The sequence below is a fragment of the Camelina sativa genome, chromosome 11 (genome assembly GCF_030686135.1).
Source record: "Camelina sativa cultivar CO46 ecotype springtype chromosome 11, ASM3068613v1".
NCBI classification, from domain to species: Eukaryota; Viridiplantae; Streptophyta; class Magnoliopsida; order Brassicales; family Brassicaceae; genus Camelina; species Camelina sativa.
In genome coordinates, this window is record NC_141890.1 from 12,217,308 (window position 1) to 12,239,224 (window position 21,917).

The window sequence follows — 21,917 nt, forward strand, 5'->3', positions numbered from 1 at the left end:
GAATTAAAGGTAACAAGAGGAGATATAAAATTTGGATTAAATCTTAATTTCAACTTTGAAATATCAAATAATGGATAAGATACATGAACATGAAATTTAAATAGATAAATTTAATTTCAATTTTCTCTATTTATTTCAAATATCGTGGCATGCTGGAAATAACGTGTATGGGTAATTCGAAAAACAAAAAACAATATCTAAATTATTTTAAATAGAATAAGGGTTGATAATTTTGGGTAATGTGAATTCGAGCACGATAATTGAGGACATACAATTTATTCATGTAGATTACGGCCTTACGGGGAACATGATTTTTGTGAGTCAAAATATTTTAATAAGTAACATAGCAGGCACAACAAAGGGGTTTGACTTGCTTGATACAAATATTTAGACCATCGGGTTTATGAAATTTTTTTATTTTCAAGTTGTTTTTATATGGTCTGATAGTTCACGAGTTTAATATAGGTGATCACTAACCCGGTTTACACTAGATTCGGATTTACTTTTATGTCGATATGGAATTTATGGTAAAATGATTATTATTATATTCACAAATTTTGATGAAAGCAAACCAATATAGGTTTGTGTTATATATTTTATACCAAATAAATATATCTACAAATAAAACCCACCGATATGAAACATTTACCTATTTCTTTATCTTTTGGACTAAAATATACAATATAAAATGTGTAAATTATTATTAAAACTAGATGAGAAATTATATCTGAGACGGGTCATATCACCTTTCTCTTACTATTTTTTGTCCCAAACAGACATACCACTATTCTCTCGTTATTTTTTAATATAGTTGTCTTTACATATAACAAATAACAGATTTGATCATTCTTTTTTTAAAACTGAATTAAAAACAAATCAAATACTAAACTGGTATGAGTTTGGACTATAAATGTTAATATTCCTAAAAAATAAACAAAACCCTACATATATGTAATATATCATAAACATGATAATAAAGTTAGTTTTTGAAATTAACTCTGCACGTATGTGCGGATCCGAATCTAGTTATTAGTAATTTAACTCGAAGAGATTGCAATTAATAGGGAAGTATTTTCAACTTTCCTTTTATCACTGATTCCAGGTAGTGCTAACGTAAAAAAGCAATCTCTTGACATGCAAAGGTTATAGAAAATCGTAATCACAACTATTTTGGAATAGGTAGAAACGATTTCTGATGATCATGATTGTCTGCTAAAACTTTAAAGATTAGTAGTAAACAAATGTCATTGATGAAACACAGTAGGAAGCATGGTCCAGAATATCTCACCGAGTCAACAAAATTACCAAAAGTCTTTATTTATTTTTTAATTTTTAACTCTAAACAATTTATTGTTTGCTCGGGTTATAATTGAGTTGACTCGTTTCTACCAGTGTTTGCATCTAAGGTGAAAACCAAACCAAACTTTGCCATAAACTGAGAACCAGAGGTAGGAACCAGTTCCAGTTGGCTGATACGCAACCAAAAAAAAAAAAAAAAACAGAAAGATGGCGGAGGCAATACCGAAGGCAGTGAAAGATATGTGGGACAAATGGAACATCCGTGGTCTTGTCATATTCAGTCTTGTACTTCAGGCAGTCCTTGTTCTTCTCTCACCAAATCGACAACGAACACAAAGAGGACTTATTCAATTTCTCATCTGGTCTGCTTACCTTTTAGCCAATTGGTCGGCAGATTATGCTGTGGGACAAATCTCAGATAGTTCAGGAGACAAGCCTGAACCACACGAGTCGCCCAAGACAAACGAGCTCGTAGCGTTCTGGGCAATGTTCCTTCTGTTGCACCTTGGTGGTCCTGACACAATCACAGCTCTTGCTCTAGCGGATAATGAGCTCTGACTCAGGAGTTTGTTTAGTCTAATGTGCCAATTCATTGCTACTCTATACGTGTTCTTGCTATCAATACCCAACCGCCTCTGGGAACCAACAACACTCATGCTTATGGCTGGAGTCATCAAGTATTTTGAGAGGATAGGGGCAATGCGTGCAGCTAGTCTCGAGAGGTTCAAGAAAATGAGGCCTGGGGAGCCCGAACCTGGAGTCGACTACTCGAGGTTCATGGAGGAATACAAAATTAGGAAGATTTCAAGAGAGCATAGCGAGTTTGTCAGGGTCGAGGAGCCTGAAAAAAGGCAACGTCAAGTAAGGCCACATGTTTTAACACAGCTCCATGCTATTCAATATGGTTATAAGTACTTCAATATCTACAAAGGTCTTGTAGTTGATTTTCTATATAGCTCTGAGCACTGGCTAGAGAGCAAGGAATTTTTTAAGTCACTGGAGGCGGTTGAAGCTTTGAGTATTCTGGAGGTAGAGCTCAGCTTCATCTATGGCACTCTATTCACCAAAGTTGACATCCTTCACACTTGGACTGGACTTACTTTCCGCTTTATATCCTTGGGATGCCTATTTTCATCCCTCTCCATCTTCAAGACATCTAGGAAAGATGAATATGATGGTTTTGATGTGGGCCTTACTTATGCTTTGATCCTTGGTGGAATCGCCTTTGATTTCATTTCCATCCTCATGTTCTGTATATCCGACTGGACATTTGCAAGAATGAGGATGCCTAAGGACAAGGTGGACGAAGAGGATACCTTGTTTGACGAGATTCTCACTTGGTTCCTCCGTTTCAAGGAACTGAAGTGGAAAGAGTGCAAGTGTCACGAGAAAGAATATCCCTCTCACATGGTACTTGATCGACTCTTCATATTTCGCAGATGGTCTGAGTACGTATATGCATACAACCTGATTGGCTCCTCTCTGAGGATAAAACCAAAGAGAATCCACCACAAAACCTTTGAAACTATCATTCAAAGCGTGTACATAGATCGTGCCATCAGTGTCATCATCCTAGAAACAATCCTCCTTTCCAAAGCCTTGAATCACATCCGTACGAAGATAGATTTATACATGAGTCACCTGTCCATCGAGGATCGGGTAATGTATTATGTTCTCTACCCTCTCAGGCCTTTTCTTAGATTCTGGTTTGGAGTTCCTTTGATCAATTATCCCTTGGGATTCTTTGGCATTCCGGACCAGCTAAATGAGATCATATTTACATCTCGAGAACGCCTCACCGCAGAACTTTGGGGATTCATATTTGAGGAGGTCCAGAATAAATACCGCTATCTTCTTGGCTCGGAAAGTTCCAGCTATATATATTCAGCTAGAGGTGAATGGATTCTGCGCGACATGAAAATCGATGAATATTACGAGAAATTGCTGCCATATGTTACTGACATGGATTACGATCAGAGCATCCTGCTGTGGCACATTGCCACTGAGCTCTTACACCAAACAAACGAGAACAATGCAAGATATGACGAATACAAAGAGGTCAGCAAAACCCTTTCAGACTACATGATGTACCTCCTAATCGTGCAGCCTACTTTGATGTCAACAGTTGCAGGAATTGATAAGTTAAAATTCAAAGCGGCAATAGCAGAGGTCAAAAAATTTAAAGAGGCTAAAAAGCTGTTTGAGAGGACCCCTGTTGAAGGTTCAAGAGAAGCAAAGATGGCCTGTAATGCAATTCTTGATTACTACAAGGCGGATGGGGAAAGAAATGAGAATGCCCAAGGGTATCGAAACAAGTCTGTTCTGTTCCAAGCGAGCATGCTGGCGAAGGAGCTTCAGCGGATAGAAATTCAAATAAGCAATAAGAAAATGTGGGAAGTAGTAAGCAAAGTGTGGGTGGAGATGCTTTGCTATGCAGCAAAACACTGTGATTCTAAACAACAGGCAGCTCAACTCAACAGAGGTGGTGAACTGATAAACTTTGTTTGGCTTTTGATGGCTCATTTTGGGCTCGGAGATCAGTTCAGAACCACCAAGGAAGATTCTAAAGCAAGACTCGTTCTGGACAAGACCACTACCTCTTGTCCTGTGTAACACTTTGTTTTCTGGTCTTTTGTCTGCTACATCTTTGGCTATTGTTGAATAAGAAATCCAGCACTGTAATATTCTGCTAAACCCTAACTGAATTCAATATACTCTAAAACGCCTTTCACTCGTTTGGCCTTTCTTGCTCCGATCCACTTTAAAACCAGAGTATCCGAAAAATAGTTTCAAACACCCCTATCGCCACGCCAGTATACAAAGTGGGATCTCATAAAACAAACGTTTTCATGTCCGGTCATAGCTCAACTATACACACACACAGGAGCTGAGTAAATAATTTGGTCATAATGCTTGGTAGCTCGATCCTGCTTCGGCTGACACTGTGATTTTTTCATATAATCCTCAATAACATGCGCAAAATGATATGGAGACGCAAATGGTGGAAATAATTAATAATTCAAAAATCCTGAAATCGAACTGTGTTAGCAATATTCAACCATAAAAACAAAAAAAAAAAAGTCATTTCTAAATGTGGGAGCATTCAATTGACACAAGCTTACGGAATCTCAGCCAAGCTCAGCGGAAGATCAGATTTATATTGGGAAATGGGTTAGATGTTTTCTCTGGATCTAGTTTAATCGTGTGAACTGTGAAGTCAACCTTTGCATTTCTCTCTCTCTCTCTCTCTCTCTCTCTCTCCTTTGCAGGCCACTAAATCTATAAAGAATGACTTTTTTCATTAAATTGGTGATTGAAGATAGCTTCCATTCTCTCTCTTTCTGGAGGAACTACAAGAGGCAAAGGTAGCGTTTCGTTTGTTTTTTTTTTTTTTTTTTGTTTTCTTTCTTTTCTTACATACAGTATATGAAAGATTTCAGATTCGAAATCATCTATTTTCGTCTAGTTTGACTGTTTTCATGATTCGGAGGCAGGTTTGATATTCAGTGCGTTTGCTTTGAGAGCTGGTGAGGAAAAGGGTTTTGACCATTGGCTAAGGTGTAGTGTCCGTGTCATGGCTTCCCACAAAAATCCACATCTATCGTCTTCTCCAAAGGCTGATCCAAAGGAAACTGTCCAGATAATGTTGGGCCTCGTGAGTGAGTTGCACGACAATACGTATGATAAATTGGAATATCGTGTACCTAGAAGCAACAACAACAAAGAAGGGTATTTAATTCCAAAAAAAAAAGAAAACAAGGAAGAAAGGTACGAGCTCAGTCTAGCAACAAGTGATTTTCCTTCTACTAGGTCTAGGGAGGACCTGTTTATTCCGATGCTACAACATCATCTTGGACTTCTCGAACGTAAGCTGATAAGGCTGCAGAGACTTCATGAAGAAGTTCATGAAGAGGTTTCTGAACATCTTCGCCCTCTCGAATTAATTCTTAAGCAAGTCAAGTCCTCAACGCGTTCTCTTAAATTGAGCGAGGAGATAAAATCCGAATTTCATGGCATCACCATGAAGATATCTGATTTGGTGGCCAAGGTTCCCCAGTTGCCTGACAAGCCAACAAGACAGAAAGCATTATCATTATATTCTCATTCTCAGGAAAATTCCGGAGATAATAATGGCAAACGCATTGTATACCTACCTGGCCTCCACGAGAATGCACAACTTCTCACCAAATTCGAGGTTTTTAGACAGGTGGAAAAGGAATTCATGGAGCTGGAGATTGTAAAAAAGATGTGCCTCTTGAGTTTCGCTGTGTTCCCTGAGAACAGAGAAGTTCATAGAACGATGCTCATGTATTGGTGGATAAGAGAAGGGATTATTCCTGTTGAAGGGGCTGAAGAAACTGTGAGAGAGATTCTGAATGTATTCACTGACAAAAAGTTGGTTGAGCCCGTGGAAGAGAGGCGCAAAGTGGCTCCAAGCAGCTATAAGATGAACCCTTTCGTGCATTCTTCAGTTATTCATCTCTCACAGAAGATTGGACTTTTTGATATCTATCATGCAATGGAGAAGCCAAGCATGACACAATCAGAGATGGGAAAGGTCTGCCTTGTGGAGGGGTCATCAGCGCAGCCAGAGGCAAAAGCTAAGAAAATGCAATCACCAGATCAAATCGAAACTATACTAAACGTTTCTGAGAGACGCCCAGAGTTCGCATTCAAATGGTTCTCGGAGCCTCAAATCAATTTGCTAAAAAAGCCTGTGTTCAAGTCACTCCATGTCTTCTATTTGGGGAGATGAAAAAGAACTCAGAAGCGAAACATCGAGGTACCGAATCCTGAGATTATGAAATATTTGAAATTTATGTACAACCTGAGAGTCCTAAGTTTCCAAGGGATCTCAACCATTAGAAGCCTCAACAGTTCAGTCTGTACGCTACGCAAGCTGATCGTCTTAGACCTCAGGGAATGCTCCGACCTAACGGAACTTCCAAAAAGGATAGATTCACTCCATAGTCTGGTCTACTTGGATATGACTGGATGCTATATGTTGGAATGGATTCCCATGAGGCTGGCTGCACTGAACAATTTGGAGGTTCTCAAGGGGTTTGTGGTTAGTGACACCGCCTATGAGGGTATTGCGTGCACAATGAGGTTGCTGAAGAGGTTGAAGAAGCTAAGAAAGCTCAGCATTGAAATACACAGGGATGATCTCGGTGTGCACCAACTGATGGAGGATCTTGTAATGCTCAAAGCGTTGACAAGTTTGAAGGTGACATGGAGGAAGAATTTAAACACAGTCCGTGCTGGCAAGCCTGATGATTTCAAAAAGATTGAGAGTCTTCCTGATCAGTTAAAGAAGCTGAGTCTGCAGCGGTTTCCGCACGAACAACTTCCCACTTGGATTCATCCCCACAAACTGCTTCACCTGAAAAAGCTTCATATTGGAGGAGGAAGATTGCTCAAGGGTTTTGGTGCCTTGCCGGAGAAGGCAACAAAATGTTCTGTTGAAACATTACGTCTCACGTCACTCCCCAGGCTAAGGATCGGGTGGATTGAGCTGAAAAAACTCTACTTCCCAAATCTGACCTTTCTGGAGAAGTATGACTGTCCAAAAATTAGTCTCACTCCCTGCGATGGAAATGGAATCTGGAGATCCGACCAAGATGACCAATGATGTGCTCGAACACAGGTCCAACGGTGTATGGGAGCAATCTGATCGAATGTTTGGTAAAATAATTGATTTGGTACTTATACTTGTGAGAGAATTTGAAGTATTTTATAATTGTGTTGTTTGTGTAATTCTGTTTTCTATGCTTTGGTTTTGGGGTTTGGGTGTTTTCAGATTGAAAAGACAGTAGATCTCCGTTTTGTGTTGAATAATCGGATTTGTTAAGAGACAATGTTGAAAGACTAATACTGCTAGATCGGGATTGTGATTTAAAGAGGGCGAAACAGAGGACTTTTATTGAGATAGTCAAAGATCATTGAGTTTACAAAATATCCTGCTTTAAGCCGACCAGCTAATTACATAATGATGTATGCTCAAATCGACTATTTAACTTAGTGCAAGAATCGGATTGTTTCCAGACTCCTGCTTCAGGTTACTTGATGCATTCTCCATGCCTGTTCCTCGGTATTTATAGCTGATGGGACGTCTCACCCTCATACCTCAAGATCGATGTGGTACCGCTTTAGGGCAAAATCGGTGATCGCCTCTTGGCAGACTGTCGTTTAATGGATTGTCCGTTTTTATTGGGTTTTCTAGAAACTATGTTGGTCCGATAAGGATGATCTGGTCAGTCAACGATTTTGAAGATTAGGTTGACTATTCAGGAATGAGCTAGATTGGAGGCCTGTTAAGATAGGGTGAAACTTATATCCAACCGACAATAGTTTTGTATATAGCTAAGCGTGTTTCATATACATAGTTTTAACTTTTATGAAAAGTGATTTACACGAAAATAATTCTCAGCACCATACAAGTAAAAAACTAAAAAAAAAAAAGTATATTTACGAAAGGAACTCATGGTAATATGCGTACACAGTTGAGTTGAGTAGTTGACAACAACTCTTCCAAATTTCTCAAAGTGGTTCAATAGTCGTTGCAACTTTTCATTATAAAATAGTTCAAAAATAAAACGAACAAGTATTTTTTTTTTCCCTTCTCTCATGGAAATTTCAAATTTGATATTGTCGGCAAAACGTGGCCACCTTGGCTTTTTTACAAATAACATGCCAAATTGCCCAATTTTAAGAACTTCATTTGTAGACGACTTTCATATTTTTAAGTCCTAGGAGACAAAAATCAGTAATATACTTAGTTAGTTTAGTAGTACTAGTTAGCAACAACAAATATCTACTTTTGTATTAAAAAAATTACAAATTGCTTACAAACGACAAAGCATTTACGTTTTTTTTTAAAAATGAATTAACAACTCGTAACTCGTGTTATATTTTAATTCTAGATCAAGATGTTAAGTTGATTTGAGTACAGCTCATGCATTTGTGTGTGAAAAACTTAAAATTTTGTATTGTTCTGACTTCTGACTTTGTATTGCTTTAGCCCTACATTTCATTTACTTTCCAAAAAACTATGACAGAAAAAATGTCATAGCTTGTAATTTTTAAGTTCTTAAACTGAAAGCCAAAAGAAAAACTTATAAATTTGATTTTTTCATAAATTAATATAAAACAGTCGTGTAAGAAAGTTTTTACTAATGGTAAGCAATTTGTATTTAAGCCTGAGGAAGGTGGAAAAGAATGAAATATACCAGGTTTGACAGATTTCTCAACTGGCTCCTGAAGTGGCATAAGTGTATGTGTCACGAGCAAGACAACTCTGTCCCTAACTCATACGGTAACTATTTCTGAGCTAGTACATATATGCATGCATACAAATTACAACCTGCTCATCTCCATCAATGCATCTTATAAGTTTGCTAATAATAAAATAGAATAAAAATAATGTAAACAGCTTAATTTTTTTTTTTTTTTTTGTCAAACACAGCTTAATTTTACTAAGCATCCATCGTTATGTAAGATGTTTTAGATTCATTTAGAAACCCATGTATGTCAACTTTGGATTGGCGGGGAGAAAAATGTTTTTTTTTTTTTTTTTTCTTTTTTTTCTAATTTGTTTTGTTATTCTCTCTCTCGTCTCTCTCTTTCGTCTCTCTCGATTGATCGATGGCAAAAGCTTCAGAGAAGAAGCGAAGAATTGAGAGGTGAAATAATCGAAAAAGTTGGGTGATGATCTCTTTGATTTCACTTCTAGATCGACATGAATTAGAGTTTTATGGATGTGAGAAGAAAGTAGGGTTCTACAAATTGGAATTGATGCTAGCGAAATTAAGGTTGTGAGAAGAAATTAGGATTCTACAAATTGGAATTGATGTTTAGGAATTTGAACTTGATCTGTTTGTTTGAAAACTTAGTTTGATGATAAGAAACCCTGTTTTTGATTTAGAATAAGAATCTGATTCTTTTACAAGTGTTTGATGAATGTTAATATGTGTGTGTGCTGATGTGAAATCAATACTTAATTGTGGTCTCCTCCATTCTTGTGTATATCCTTTACCAGGTTGGTTCAGGCTCAATGTCAAGAACTATTGCTACTACTAGTGAGCGTTCGTTTAGCATGCAGCTCAAGTTGATCAGACCAAAGACAATATTGTTTCTGACATGTTGATTACTTATTTTAGTTCTCACTTGTTGTCAAAGTCTGGGATTGTTAGGTTGGCTGGTCTTTTTGTTTCCGTTGGGGTTATGAAATCGATTGATACTGTATGCTATTGAGCTTGGATACAATCCTGTGAAAGTATGTTAATGTAATCCTTCCCTCATTTGTTCCATTTGATTGCAGCAGAACAATACTTGATGGTTGAAAGTGTTTTTTTGTATGTTCTTGGTCTTGACAAGTAAGGTACAATTTTTTTCAAAATGTTTGGCCTTTTTTGAGATTAGTCAATTTTTCCTTAAGCATTTCCATGATTGGTTTCAGTTGTTATGGTAACAGGTCAAGGCCTTTCCAAGTATAAAACATATGCAAGATCACCCTACTGAAACAGCCAAGAACTTTACGATTGATGGGCATTGCGGTTCTGTTTCTTTCCTCTGTTTTCGGTTGTGTTTGAGACTTCAAATTCACAATGGGTTTCAGGTATAGACATGTTATAAGCTCTGAGCAACAACATCTGCAAATAAATTGTGTTATCCAACATCCTAGTATTTGTATCTCATTTGCCATCTCCTGCTGCTGATTTTCTACATGATGTGAATAGGCTCAATTCTCCCAAGTGAGGCCAGTTGCAATGCCACCATCTGTTGGTCCCCGCATGCCAATGTATCCTCGGGTGGTCCTGGTATTGGACAACAAATGTTCTATGGTCAGGCCCCTCCGAACATGATTCCTCCCCAAGCAATTCATCATGTTTGCTCTACTTTAAGTAGTAGTGTGCAATTTTGCACAAAGATATTTGGTTTATGGGACTTTGAAGGGCATTACGATTGATGGGCATTTTGTTTATGGAACTTTGAAGGTCACAGCTCACCATATATGTAGCTACTCGTCCATAAACTAATGAAGATCTTTGATGCTGCAGGGAATTCATTTGAGCTCTCTACTGTTGGATGCAAGTGCATTGGAGCTTATGTGAAGAACAAGAAAAATCAGAATCAGGCAAACAAATCTCTTTTAATCAAGAACAAGAAATTTTAATTAAAGACTCCAAAGTTAACAACCTTCAATGGACTCATGTAATAATAAAGTTTCTTAATAAGTTCTTAATTTCACTTTTTTCCAAAATTAAGAATAAAATATGTTTTAAGAAATTTTGGTTAAATCCTTTGATGGAGATGCCCTCCTCCCTGAAGATAATTAACACCTAATAGAATCCACCACCATACGGGTTACAAACACAGTTCCTTTTGCCATCATTCAAAGCTTGTTCATAGATGATCGATCGTGCCATCCGAGAGGTAGTCTTAGTTTTCCATATAGCCAGATATATATATATATATATATATATATATATTCGGGTGGAGGCGACAAGATTCTGCGAAATATGCAAATCGAGGATTCTTATGAGATACTCCTGCCGTATGTCAAAGAGATGGATTACGATCAACTGAGCCTCGCACCAAAAAGAAGCAAACAATTTAGCAAGAAACGTCAGATGCAAAGATTTAATCAAAACCATTTCAGAGTATATGATATACTCTTGTTAGTCACACAGCCCTCACTGATGTCAACAGTTAGCCGAATAAGCTGCTGTTTCAGAGGACGCATGTTGAGGATACAAGAGATGCAAAGATGCCCTGTGTAGCAACTAAGAATTCCTATAAGGAAGTTGAGCAAAGAAATGAGAACTTTAAAAGATATCAAAACAAGTGTGTGATGTTCCAAGCGAAGAAGCTTCTGCATCAAAAATATCCACGAGGCAATGTGAGAAGTAGTGAGCAAAATGTGGGTGGAAATGCTTTGCTACGCAGCAACTCACTGAGACTCTAAACAACATGCAGCTTCAACTCAACAAAGATGGTGGATTGATCAACTATGTTTGGATATTGATGGCTCATTCTGGACACGGATCGAGCAATCCATGACAACCAAGGAAGATTCAAGAGCCACACTGCCAAATTGTAACAAATTGTTTTCTCGTCTTTTATCTTCAACACCTTTGGCTGTTGTCCACTAATCAATCATAAACTCTTCTCAATTCTTCTAATCCCTAATTTGCTCGTAAACAATTCCTTTTACTGGCTAGTGGCTACACAGGATTTCGTGCTCCTGCTCCATATTCAAACCAGAGGATCCGAAGTAGCTTTTGCTAACCTTTCTAGCTCTAATTCAAAAACCAAAGCATGTGAATTTAGGGCTTAACCTGATCGACACTGATATCGTCACTATCACCACCAGACAGTATCGTGTCGTGTGCTACCACTTTCTTGAGATTTCGCGAACTTTGGATCCAGCCTTCCAGATTCGAGTAGCTGGTGGTGACGAATCTGGACAACTTTTAGGGTTTAGAACGCCGGACTCCGAGAACTCAGACATCGAACGCCGCTGTATATGGTGTGATGCTGCCGTGGTTTGTGTTTTGTAAACCGGATTTGTATTATACCGGTTATGTCTGTCCGGTCCGGTTCTTATTTTTTTTTTAATCTTAACGTAAAACGATGAGTGGTTCTTATTTTGTGTTCGTCTGGGAAGAAAAAGAAATCGAATGATGAGTGTTTTTGTTTGCACTTAGGGGATCGAACTAAGGTGAGAACAAGGAAGGGAAAGATCGAAACAAGCGAGAAGAATTGAAATAGCAAATCCATTTTAATTAATGGTACAACTTTTTGTTCTTTTTGTAGATATTGTTCTGTTTCTTTGGTTTATCCAAGTTTTTTTTTCCTAGGTTTCAGCTGGAATTGGTTTATTGATTAGTACTTAGTTGGATGGTTCCTTATCCTGACAAGAGTTTCCAATTTTATGGGGTTTTCGAGAGAATTGGTTGGGAAAATAGGAGCTTTATGTTTTTGTTGGTGAGAGTGTTGAATATCCACATTGGTTCAGCTTCTTACCTTAGTTCAGTGGATTTGGATTATGCATTGGATTTGTTTTAAGTTCAGTGGGTATTTAAAGGATCATTTTTTGGGTCAATGTTAACTTATTCTGTTTTTTTTTTCTCAAATCTTTACTAATTTTTTCAGGTCTTGATGATCATTAAAGGAATATTTAGGAGATATGAGAAATGGAATCCTGTTCATCCTACTTATGGAGCTTTTTGGGGTATGGGGATTGGGATTGGTTGTGGTGTCGGATGGGGACCTGGTTTTGGCCCTGAGGTCATTGGTTATGTAGGTGCAGGCTGCGGTGTTGGTTTTAGTGTTGGCATTACACTTGCTGGTCTCGGCATTGGTCTCCCCACAAATCTTCTTCTTGCAACTCCTTATAACAGTATTTACTATCTACTCTCTCTCTCTCACACACACACACACATTTCTTCATATATATGTGTTCACAATACCAAGTAAATCTTTTATTTCTGAAGTTTCTTACAATTCAGGTTTTATGCAACATGAATGCACTGGTCTTGTTAGTAATGATATGTCTCCTGAAATTTTTCTTATTTTTCTCTTCAGCTGTGGAAGCAACTAGAAAGGGCGCTTTCAAGTTCTTTGGTAAAAATCTCTCAACCTATGATTTCATGCCTCAAGTTGGGGAGTTGCAGAGACAAGTCAGTGAGATGTGCTCTGGTTTTAACAAAAAGCCTCACATAGATTATAAGTTTGACATAAAAAGTTTTCCTTTGTTCATTTCACATGATTGTGGAAAATTTGGGAGACATCTTCTCCATGTGCGCAAAGGTACATATAACTAGTCTTAGCATTTTGCTATACCCCTGTGCAAAGTTCTTCTCTATCCGTTTTCGTTCTCATTGATAAGATAAGTTAGTCGTAGTATATCAAAATAGAAGCTGGAATCAGGCCTTCTAGTCTGAGCATTTGCTTGCCTCTATGTTAGATATCATATAACTAACTTGCACTCCAACACTATAGTCGCATGCTAATGTACCTCTAGATTGGAGATGTTTATGTGATTCACTGTAAATCCCTATATTATTTAGAACGAAGTGTATAAAGAACAACTAAAAATTTATCATTTTTCTTTGCAGGTTCGGAGGGCAACAAATCACCACGAGGATCTTAAGCATCTGAGACACACACTTCTAGATTGTTACTATGATTGGCATATGTGAATGTGACTGTGAAATATTCAGCACAAATCAGAACCAAATCTGAAGCACTTGTGTCTTACAATTACAGAGATATGAATAAGAGGTTAGGGATTTGACTCATAGACAGTTCAGAGTAGTTGTTTCACAAAAGGATAAAAAAAGACCAGAAGTGTAGTTAATGTTACACCACAGGTTTATGCTTTGCCCTTAATCAAATAAATTTTTTTCTCTTTTGTTCTTTCCATTTGCTTTATTCCTTACTTCTAGGGATAAATAAATTGCCGAGAAAGATAATTCTTCTGAATATGTACAATGTTGACATGTATACTTATATATGTGTCACCCCAAAGTGAAAGCTGCAGGCTTTGAAAGCCTGAGATTCCTCCCATTTTGGTTTTTCTCAGAAACACAACAAGAGCTAATGGAACAAGCTAAGAAGTCTACATCTGAAATTGATGAGAAGCTCGACACAATCAAGTTATCTTTTGATACAGAATATGCAAAATGGTTGTCTAGAAATCAGAGTGGATCTTTCTCTAAGCATGGAAACCTGTCCATGGGTGGCGATTCATCACCAAATCGGGACAGTAGCAGCAGCACCACCATTAAAAAAAGGCGGCCTAAGGCGAACTGCGTGGAGACAAGCTCTGAGCTTCCGGATCACAAAATTCATGGTTTCGTAAACGAGACCTTGTTCTTGAAGAACTTCTTGCTGAAGCAAAAGGAATCCAAAGAGTTCAAAACTCTAGCGATTGTTGGGAAGTACGGAGTTGGGAAAACGACGTTGTGTCAGGATGTGTTCAATAACGACGAAGTGAGACGAGCTTATACCCCGAGGATATGGGTGTCTATGTACAGCAAAGAAACAAAAGAAGAAGAAGATCCCAAGATAGACGTTGTGAAGAGGATCTTGAGATCACTTGGAGTTCAAGATGAGATATTTGAACACATTAAAACAGAAACAGAGGAAGAGAAGAGAAGCAAAGATGAAGCTGGGGAAACAGAGGAAGAGACGGTCAAAGAGAAGGAGCTCTCTCGATTATTGTATGCTCTTCACTCAAATCTGATAGGGAAGAAGTATCTGATCGTGTTAGACGATGTTTGGGAAGACAACGAGTGGGATCAGAGGCTCGATGATGAGAAGAGTCAACAGGAAAAATCACATCTTTCTTGTGGGTTTCCTAAAGGGTCTGGTGGGAGAGTGATCATGACTAGCAGAGACGAGCAACTGGCGAAGGAGATAGTCGGAGAAGAAGAGAATCTGCAGCATTTGTTTCCAAGATACGATGCAGAGAGCGTGTGGGAGATGTACAAAGATGCAGTAAAAGCAGCCTTGAAGATAGAAGTGAAACCGAGGTATCCGGGAAGATTCAAACAAGAGCTTATGGACAAGTCTTGTGGTATTCCTTTAGCTGCTCGAATGCTGGCGAATATTGAGCCTGTGAAAATGGATGAAACTGGAGACATGGAGAGGAAGAAAAGCTTCTAACTTGTAAAGCAATGTAATCTATGTATTTACAAACTATTGCTCTCTAATCTAAGGATACATTTGAAGCAGCTTACTATTTAAAATTGTTTTATCGTCCTGAAACTGTTATAGTTGTGACTTATGGGAGTGTAAACCTTTGACATTTGAAAATAAAGAATGTAACTAAATAGTTTCAGTAGAAATGTGTCAAATTCTAAGATAATACTTTTCACATGTGTTACGTACGTACCCTTATAATCATATTTCATATAGTACAATGCCTCTCTAGAATACATTACGATATATAAGAGTCATAGGTACGTCTGTGGTGATTAGAAATCTCATAACAAAACTGAGGTCACTCTCTGTCGATTAGAATTCTACAGACTACAATAATCAAATTATGCGTCTAAAAAAACCAATCACTAATTTCGGTTTCCAGTTGAAAGAAGAGAAACTTCATTGAACCATAACAAAAACAAATTTACTTCCATCTTTACCATACCTTTTTAGAAAGATATCTGAAAATTTCACAAACTTCAGGGTTTTAGAGACTACAAATATTCTAATAAGAGTTCATAAATCATGTAATTTCGTTTCTAAAATTTTAGACACTCTTCATATACCTACAAGTTGTAGTAGTAATTTCGAAAATTTTGGATTCAAATGACAACTTGAATTTTTTTTTATGAACTGTGATCATTGCTCTAAAAAAGAATATAGTGATCTTTCAAAAAATACTTCACTTTTAAAAGAAGTAATGAATCAGTATTAGAATATTAATTTCCTTTTCGCTTGAGAAGTTGCACATATATTCTTCCCAATATTTTAAGTTAAACATCTATACCCTCACTTTCCTAAACGTGTATCACAAAATCACAACTACATAGATAGAGCAATATATGGACCGCAGCACAGAGTACACAGAAAATAAATGTATAGTGATTAACATGCAGAGGGTGTATTGAAACCATGATTTTGGAAGATTTGACGGGATTTAAGAAATTTGGAATTCTGATAGTTTTTAGGGAAGTTGATATGATTTATGGTGAAATTCTTTCAAATCCCACCTAAAACCATGAGATTTGGATTTTTGTATTTTTAACTAAACAAATCCTCTCAAATCCTCCAGAATCTCAAAAATTTATTAAAATCCAAATCCACAAACTGTTTTGAATAACCGTAGATTTTAAAGTAGATTTTTAAATCATTAGTTCAATAACAGTGGATTTCAGGAGACTTTTTAAAATTTATGATTGAATAACATAAGATTTGTAAATTTTACACAAATCACTTAAAATGTCAATTTGAATACACCCCGTAACTTTTTGTTTTTTTGTGATAGACACATAAGAAAAGTTTTACTTGTGTAGTAAACAATTCCAAAAGTCATTGTTACTTCACACTGATCCAAAAAGAAAAAGTGGGTATAATTGTTACTCTGAAATAGTTAAAGGATGAAATTTAGGAAGAATATAGTACGTAAATATACTTAGCGTTTTCGTGTCGACAGAATAAATAATCTAAACTGAAAAAAGAATACAAATTGTTCTTTTATAGATTGATATAGAAGTTATTGAATATGGATAGAGTAGTATAAATACATGAATCATCAATCCACGAAGGATGACAAAACAAAACAAAAAAAACTAGAAAGAAAGAAAGAAAAAAAAAAAGTGGAGATACCAATCTATCTTTATAGAGATGGACAATCGAGAGAAGATAAATCAAACAACCAGAGAAGAGTTTCTTAAGAAGATAATGGAATCACTGGGACCAGACGGTGTCGCTTCAAGAACTCTCCTCGTTGGTGAAGCTGGTATAGGGAAGTCATGGCTTGCAAAAGAAGTCAGCAAACGTGTTACCCAAGAAAGATCTTCTATTTACAATGTCCTCTGGTTATATCTGAACAAAAGGATTGAAGACGTGAAGTCCCTTTACGAGAACCTAGCTTCTCAGTTATCAATAATTTACGAGTTTGAAGAAGGCGAAGAACCTGATGAGCTTGATTATTCGATGGAAAGCTTGAAAGAGAAGGTTACGCATGTGATGAGCAATAACAAGAAGAAGAATCTTCTGTTGATTTTGGATGATGAAGGAAGTATGACAACTGAAAACCATGTAATGGAAGACTTAAATCTCCGGGAGTTTCTTAATGAACACTCAACTCTTAAGCTTCTAATCATAAGGAGAGACGAAAGAGAGGAGAAAGAATCGATAACGATCAAAGTCACTCCGCTTACCGAAGACGAGTCACGAAACTTACTCCGCAGTTCTCAGGACTTACTTAAGTCATTTACCATTGAAGATTGGCCGGATCATCGAGAGATCAACGAACCTACTTTGATGTCTTGCATTTTAAGCAAGAGCAAAGGCTTACCAGCTGCGATCGTTGTCTTAACCAAGTCCTTAGACAACATCAAGTCATTTTCTGCAAAACAGAGAAAGATCTTTACAGAACTGATTCTATCTCCCGAGTCATTAGACGCAGCTGCTGCTTCCAAGAACGCTATAGAACGCAACCGCTACAATCCCGTTTTGCGATTGAGTTACGAGCTATTAAAGCTTGAGGAGACGAGCACACGTCCAGTCATTGCTTGCTTTTGGCACATCTTGGACTTTTACAAGTACTCTGGATGCGCTTACTACCGCGACCTAATCGTGCACTGGATGCTTGAAGGGTATTTTGATCCAGTTAAGTCGGTTGAAAAAACTTACCAGGAAGGACATTCCATTTTAATGGAGTTTATGAATAGAGGAATCTTGAAGATACAAGAAGACAACATGGTGGTTCCAGAGTTTTCAATGAGCAATCTATTAGATCTTCAAGATTGTGGATTCTTTGGAAGATCTTGTCTTGGATTCCACAGAGTTTACGGAGGAGACAAGAGAAAAGGTCTTGGTAAAATCATCTTAATCGATGATATGATACAAACAATTCAATCTAAGCAGAAGAAGATCACGACAATTATCGCTAGCGGAAATCGTTTACGTAGAGAAGTTTCTGGAAAGTTCTTTAAGAGACCAGAGATGCAAGATCTTGAAGTCGTTGTACTCTTTGAGCCAACGTTCCAAGATCTTGTTTTGTCTTTATCTAAGCTTAATAAACTCCGAGTACTCGTGATCAGGGACTGCGATCTTATCCAAAACATCGATGAGCTTACGGGTCTTAAAGGCCTACATGTTCTTGAAGTCTCTGGTGCAAGTTCTCTGAATAGTATTCCTGATGATTTCTTCAAGAAGATGAGTCAGCTTCAAAGTCTTAACCTTTCAGGGCTTGCTATCAACTCTTCGCCTTCCACAATCGAAAACCTAAAAATGCTCCGTTGCTTCATCCTAAGAGAGTGCTCTGAACTACAAGATCTGCCTAATTTCAATGTAGCTACAAAAGAACTAGAAGTTATCGACATTCGTGGAGCTCGAAAACTCGAGTCTTACTTCGATAGAGTTAAAGATTGGAAAGACTATAAAGGCAAAAACAAGAACTTCGCTCATCTTCGGAAGCTCGAACACTTAGACTTCTCAGAGACTCAGATCATTCGCTTACCTATATTTCATTTCAATGACTCTACTACCGATTACAGCACGATGCCATCCTTGACCCGGCTCTTGCTACGTAACTGCACAAGGCTTAAGAGATTGCCACAGCTTAAGCCTTTGACTAATCTTCGGATTCTTGATGCCTCTGGTGCTACAAGCTTAGTGGAGATGCTTGAAGTGTGTTTAGAGGAGAAGAAAGAGCTTAGGATTCTTGATATTTCAAATACAATTCTTCCAGAGTTAGCTGACACGATCGCTGATGTTGTTAATCTCAATCAGCTTCTGTTAAGGAACTGTTCTCAGATTGAAGAGCTTCCAAGCATTGAGAATCTGACGCACCTTGAGGTATTCGACGTTTCTGGTTGCAATAAGTTAAAGAAGATAGATGGATCCTTTGGGAAGATGTCTTACCTCCACAAAGTGAATCTTTCGGAAACAAATCTTGGTGAGTTACCTGACAAAATCTCAGATCTATCTAACCTCAAGGAGCTCATCATAAGAAACTGTTCCAAGCTAAAGGCTCTTCCAAATCTTGAAAAGCTAACATATCTTGAGATCCTCGATGTTTCGGGCTGCACCGAACTGGAGAAAATCGAGGGATCATTCGAGAATATGTCTTATCTTCGCGAGCTCAATCTCTCAGGGACTAAACTAAACACGTTTCCAGAGTTGCCAAAACAGAGCATCCTCTGTTCTTCAAAACGCATTGTTCTCGCGAATTCAGCGTGTTTAGAGCGAGAAGACTGGAGCCAAATTAAGGAATGTTTAGCAAAAAATTCAGATGGCTCTATCTTCTCAAAAGTAGCTGAAAAAATCCACGAAAAAGACGAGAAACTTGTTCATCAAGGCGACAGATACAGAGTTCTTGATCTTGAGGTTCCTTTAGGTATAGATATCGTTGATATCAACAACCCAATGAATCTTGGTGCAGAGTTTATAGCCAAAGCAGAGTATGTTTCTATCACAGAGAATGGATCTAGAAGCGTATCTTCCATCTTCGACGAGTTTCAGATGAGATCGGTCAAAGGTTGTTGGGTAGAGAGGTGCAAGAACATGAATATTCTCTTCGAATCAGATGAACAACAAGAGAAAGAGAAACCATCATCATCATCATCATTGGAGAATCTTTGGATATCAAATCTTCCATTACTAAAAAGCTTGCACAGTAACAATGGAGGATTCATCGTCAAGAACCTTAAGAAGCTAAGCATAGATTGTTGTCCAAGCATCACATCACTCTTCCCCGTGATTCCTGGTAACCTTGAGATTCTACGAGTTAAGTTCTGTGATAAGCTGGAGAGGTTGTTTGAAGTAGAAGTAGGAGAATTATCGAAGCTTAACAAGCTTCAGCTTCTTGATTTGCCTGTTTTATCGACCGTTGGAGCTAAACTCCCGAATCTGGTGAAATGCACGATTGTGAAATGTCCGAATTTGAAAGTTGGAGAAGATGAACTAAGGCTAGCAAAAGAAGAGATTACAGAAGAATAGCCTCACAAGTAAGTGAACCAACCAACTAACAAAATTGATTTTTTTTTTTTGTTTTTTTGTTTTTTTTCTTCTCATTAACTGAACGTTTTCTTTATGAGCAGGTCTATTGGTGTGAAACCCAAACTCCTACTCAGCCCACAGAAGAAGCTATAAGAACACTGTAAAACATCATCTATCCCTGTTCTTTCGTCACACGACGAGGATGAAGAATCAAAATTTCCAATGGAAGCTAATAATTTATCAGCATAAATGTTGAAATAATGATCAAAGTCTTGAACTTTGACAGAACATGTAATGCGAAAACTTTTAAAAATGTTAACTTCGTGTTGTGTGATCGTGTCTTTTGTGTAGTGTGTTAAGTAAACTCTAAAAATAATGAATAAATGAACCCGTTATTTATTTTTATAGTTTTCTCATGTTTTCATCTGCGATAGTGATATATACGCAGATAAAGAGACAAAGGGAACAATGTCATATTTATTTCTTTTCTCAAAAAATTTCAAATCGATTTGAGTTCGTCTCAAGCAATGAGTAACTTTCTGAAAAATGGGTATTTTTCTAAGAAATTTCGAGATTGTTTGTTATCTCAGTTCTAAATTTGGTTATGGTTTTTGAGTTTTATAGATTTCTAAGAATAATGCATCATTAAACCATTATGTTGAGAAGGAGTTTGTTCTCATTGACAAGAAAGAAGTCTTGCTTCAGACACCTTCAGTAAACCTAGAAAAGAAAAAAGAAAAAAAAAAAAAACAAATCTTCTGTCCAATTCAAGATTTTCAGATTTTTATTTTTTACCATGAAGTTTTACATATAGTAACAATTTTTAACTCCAATATAATTGTAGATATCTTTCCACTGCATTTTTGTTTGTTAAAGAAAAAAGAAAAAAAACCAAATGCAAATAATCTTAATGGATTTATTAAAAATGGTTCCAATACAATTTTCACTAGATATATATATATATATACAGTAAAACCTCTATAAATTAATAATGTTGGGACCAAGACATTTTATTAATTTATAGTGATATTAATTTATAGATATATTTTTAATTGTTTATTTTTTTTTAAATTATGAATTGGAACAATTATAGCAAAATAAGATTAAACTTTCGAATGTTATAAATTTTATGGTTTAGGAATTGAACTTGTAATATTTATAAAGCATTATTGACAGTAAATTACAAATACTATAAACAAATTGACTTATACACATGACATACATAAATTCAAATTTATGAATAATAATAATATTAATTCTCATATTTTAATAATCTGTCTAATTATCAAATTGTAAATGATGCATATTTAAAAATTAAAACTTTAAAATTTAATTATTTGTATGACATGTTATAAAATATTTTAGAGATATCATTATAGTTTGAAAATACAACATTACAAATGTTCTATAGAAATGAGTTTTAGGAGAAACATACACTATTATATCAGTATATATATATATATATATAAATTTACATGATTATTAATTTATGATATTATTGGGACCATATTTTATATTGAGATTTCAAAAAAATTATTATCTTATTATCTTATTGAATATTGTTAATTTTTACACTGGCCCGACTTGGAACCAGCAAAATTTATTAATTTATAGTAATTATTAATTTATAGAGGTTTTACTGTACATACATATTGAAAGATGTCTTGATCAGTAAATTTTGAAATCACTTTAGTTTTGACTTTTGTATGTGTTCATAAATCATATAATGTTGTCTTACTTATTAAAAAAACTAAAGAAGACGTCAGCCAACTATTGTGGACCACGTGTATGTGGTTAACACGTCAGCTATTTTGTTGATACGTCGTCGTTGCGGAACGGAATAACATCACCGTCAGCGACCTTCTCAATGGAATTGCTTCGTCAGCTAATTTATTTATATTTTATATGATGACTACGACAAAATAAAAATTAAATAT

General features: G+C 36.6%; 5 protein-coding genes, 1 long non-coding RNA gene and 2 pseudogenes across 26 annotated transcripts; 7 read left to right on the forward strand and 1 right to left on the reverse strand.

Annotated features, from left to right (window-relative positions):
- The first annotated feature begins 2,020 nt into the window (after positions 1 to 2,020).
- On the forward strand, positions 2,021 to 4,405 carry LOC104723148 (uncharacterized). The gene has a single exon (XM_019232268.2). It carries the CDS (start codon positions 2,032 to 2,034, stop codon positions 3,910 to 3,912), a length of 1,881 nt encoding a protein of 626 aa, XP_019087813.2. The 5' UTR covers positions 2,021 to 2,031; the 3' UTR covers positions 3,913 to 4,405.
- A 139-nt stretch (positions 4,406 to 4,544) lies between these two features.
- Positions 4,545 to 7,171, forward strand: LOC147933887 (uncharacterized). Its single transcript, XM_087474812.1, has 2 exons — positions 4,545 to 4,664; positions 4,794 to 7,171. The coding sequence occupies exon 2, from the start codon at positions 4,874 to 4,876 to the stop codon at positions 6,053 to 6,055; it is 1,182 nt and encodes a 393-aa protein (XP_087330938.1). The 5' UTR covers positions 4,545 to 4,664; positions 4,794 to 4,873; the 3' UTR covers positions 6,056 to 7,171.
- LOC104723149 (disease resistance RPP13-like protein 4) lies at positions 6,101 to 7,171 on the forward strand. The gene has a single exon (XM_087474815.1). The coding sequence runs from the start codon at positions 6,101 to 6,103 to the stop codon at positions 6,929 to 6,931; it is 831 nt and encodes a 276-aa protein (XP_087330941.1). The 3' UTR covers positions 6,932 to 7,171.
- A 1,072-nt stretch (positions 7,172 to 8,243) lies between these two features.
- On the forward strand, positions 8,244 to 10,587 carry LOC147933888 (uncharacterized). 18 transcript variants are annotated; one of them, XM_087474823.1, is made up of 6 exons: positions 8,518 to 8,614; positions 9,338 to 9,491; positions 9,620 to 9,679; positions 9,773 to 9,916; positions 10,038 to 10,142; positions 10,359 to 10,587. In XM_087474823.1, exons 3-6 carry the CDS (start codon positions 9,656 to 9,658, stop codon positions 10,410 to 10,412), a joined length of 327 nt encoding a protein of 108 aa, XP_087330949.1. In that variant the 5' UTR covers positions 8,518 to 8,614; positions 9,338 to 9,491; positions 9,620 to 9,655; the 3' UTR covers positions 10,413 to 10,587. The 18 variants fall into 18 exon arrangements, 9 of the variants coding, with proteins under 9 accessions (XP_087330947.1, XP_087330949.1, XP_087330951.1 ...); XM_087474819.1 differs by lacking the exon at positions 8,518 to 8,614 and adding an exon at positions 8,665 to 8,981 and having other exon boundaries at positions 9,623 to 9,679; XM_087474816.1 differs by lacking the exon at positions 8,518 to 8,614 and adding an exon at positions 8,721 to 8,981.
- On the reverse strand, positions 10,449 to 11,778 carry LOC104723152 (uncharacterized). Its single transcript, XR_757301.2, has 2 exons — positions 11,640 to 11,778; positions 10,449 to 10,883 (listed from the first exon to the last, which is right to left on the reverse strand). It is a non-coding gene; the product is annotated as an uncharacterized LOC104723152 (long non-coding RNA).
- Positions 11,779 to 11,817: 39 nt separating this feature from the next.
- Positions 11,818 to 15,155, forward strand: LOC104723151 (cadmium-induced protein AS8). 2 transcript variants are annotated; one of them, XR_015572155.1, is made up of 5 exons: positions 11,818 to 12,092; positions 12,457 to 12,703; positions 12,889 to 13,113; positions 13,422 to 13,676; positions 13,889 to 15,155. XR_015572155.1 is itself a non-coding variant. In XM_010441467.3 (4 exons), exons 1-4 carry the CDS (start codon positions 12,090 to 12,092, stop codon positions 13,454 to 13,456), a joined length of 510 nt encoding a protein of 169 aa, XP_010439769.1. In that variant the 5' UTR covers positions 11,818 to 12,089; the 3' UTR covers positions 13,457 to 15,155. The 2 variants fall into 2 exon arrangements, 1 of the variants encoding a protein (XP_010439769.1); XM_010441467.3 differs by having other exon boundaries at positions 13,422 to 15,155.
- Positions 13,906 to 15,155, forward strand: LOC104723150 (putative disease resistance protein At4g19060 pseudogene; annotated as a pseudogene). The gene has a single exon (XR_015572154.1). The product of XR_015572154.1 is annotated as a putative disease resistance protein At4g19060 pseudogene (transcript).
- Positions 15,156 to 16,576: 1,421 nt separating this feature from the next.
- LOC104723154 (putative disease resistance protein At4g19050 pseudogene) lies at positions 16,577 to 20,383 on the forward strand (annotated as a pseudogene). Its single transcript, XR_015573061.1, has 2 exons — positions 16,577 to 19,988; positions 20,082 to 20,383. The product of XR_015573061.1 is annotated as a putative disease resistance protein At4g19050 pseudogene (transcript).
- The last annotated feature ends 1,534 nt before the right edge of the window (positions 20,384 to 21,917 follow it).

Coding starts and splice junctions, on each gene's coding strand:
- LOC104723148 (XM_019232268.2), top strand. CDS start 2,032: ATGAGGCCTGGGGAGCCCGAACCTGGAGTCGACTACTCGAGGTTCATG.
- LOC147933887 (XM_087474812.1), top strand. CDS start 4,874: ATGGCTTCCCACAAAAATCCACATCTATCGTCTTCTCCAAAGGCTGAT.
- LOC104723149 (XM_087474815.1), top strand. CDS start 6,101: ATGAAATATTTGAAATTTATGTACAACCTGAGAGTCCTAAGTTTCCAA.
- LOC147933888 (XM_087474821.1), top strand. CDS start 9,656: ATGTTCTTGGTCTTGACAAGTAAG. Junction 9,680..9,772: donor TCTTGGTCTTGACAAGTAAG/GTACAATTTTTT, acceptor TTATGGTAACAG/GTCAAGGCCTTTCCAAGTAT. Junction 10,143..10,358: donor TGGACAACAAATGTTCTATG/GTCAGGCCCCTC, acceptor TTGATGCTGCAG/GGAATTCATTTGAGCTCTCT.
- LOC104723151 (XM_010441467.3), top strand. Junction 12,704..12,888: donor TCTTGCAACTCCTTATAACA/GTATTTACTATC, acceptor TTTTCTCTTCAG/CTGTGGAAGCAACTAGAAAG. Junction 13,114..13,421: donor TCTTCTCCATGTGCGCAAAG/GTACATATAACT, acceptor TTTTCTTTGCAG/GTTCGGAGGGCAACAAATCA.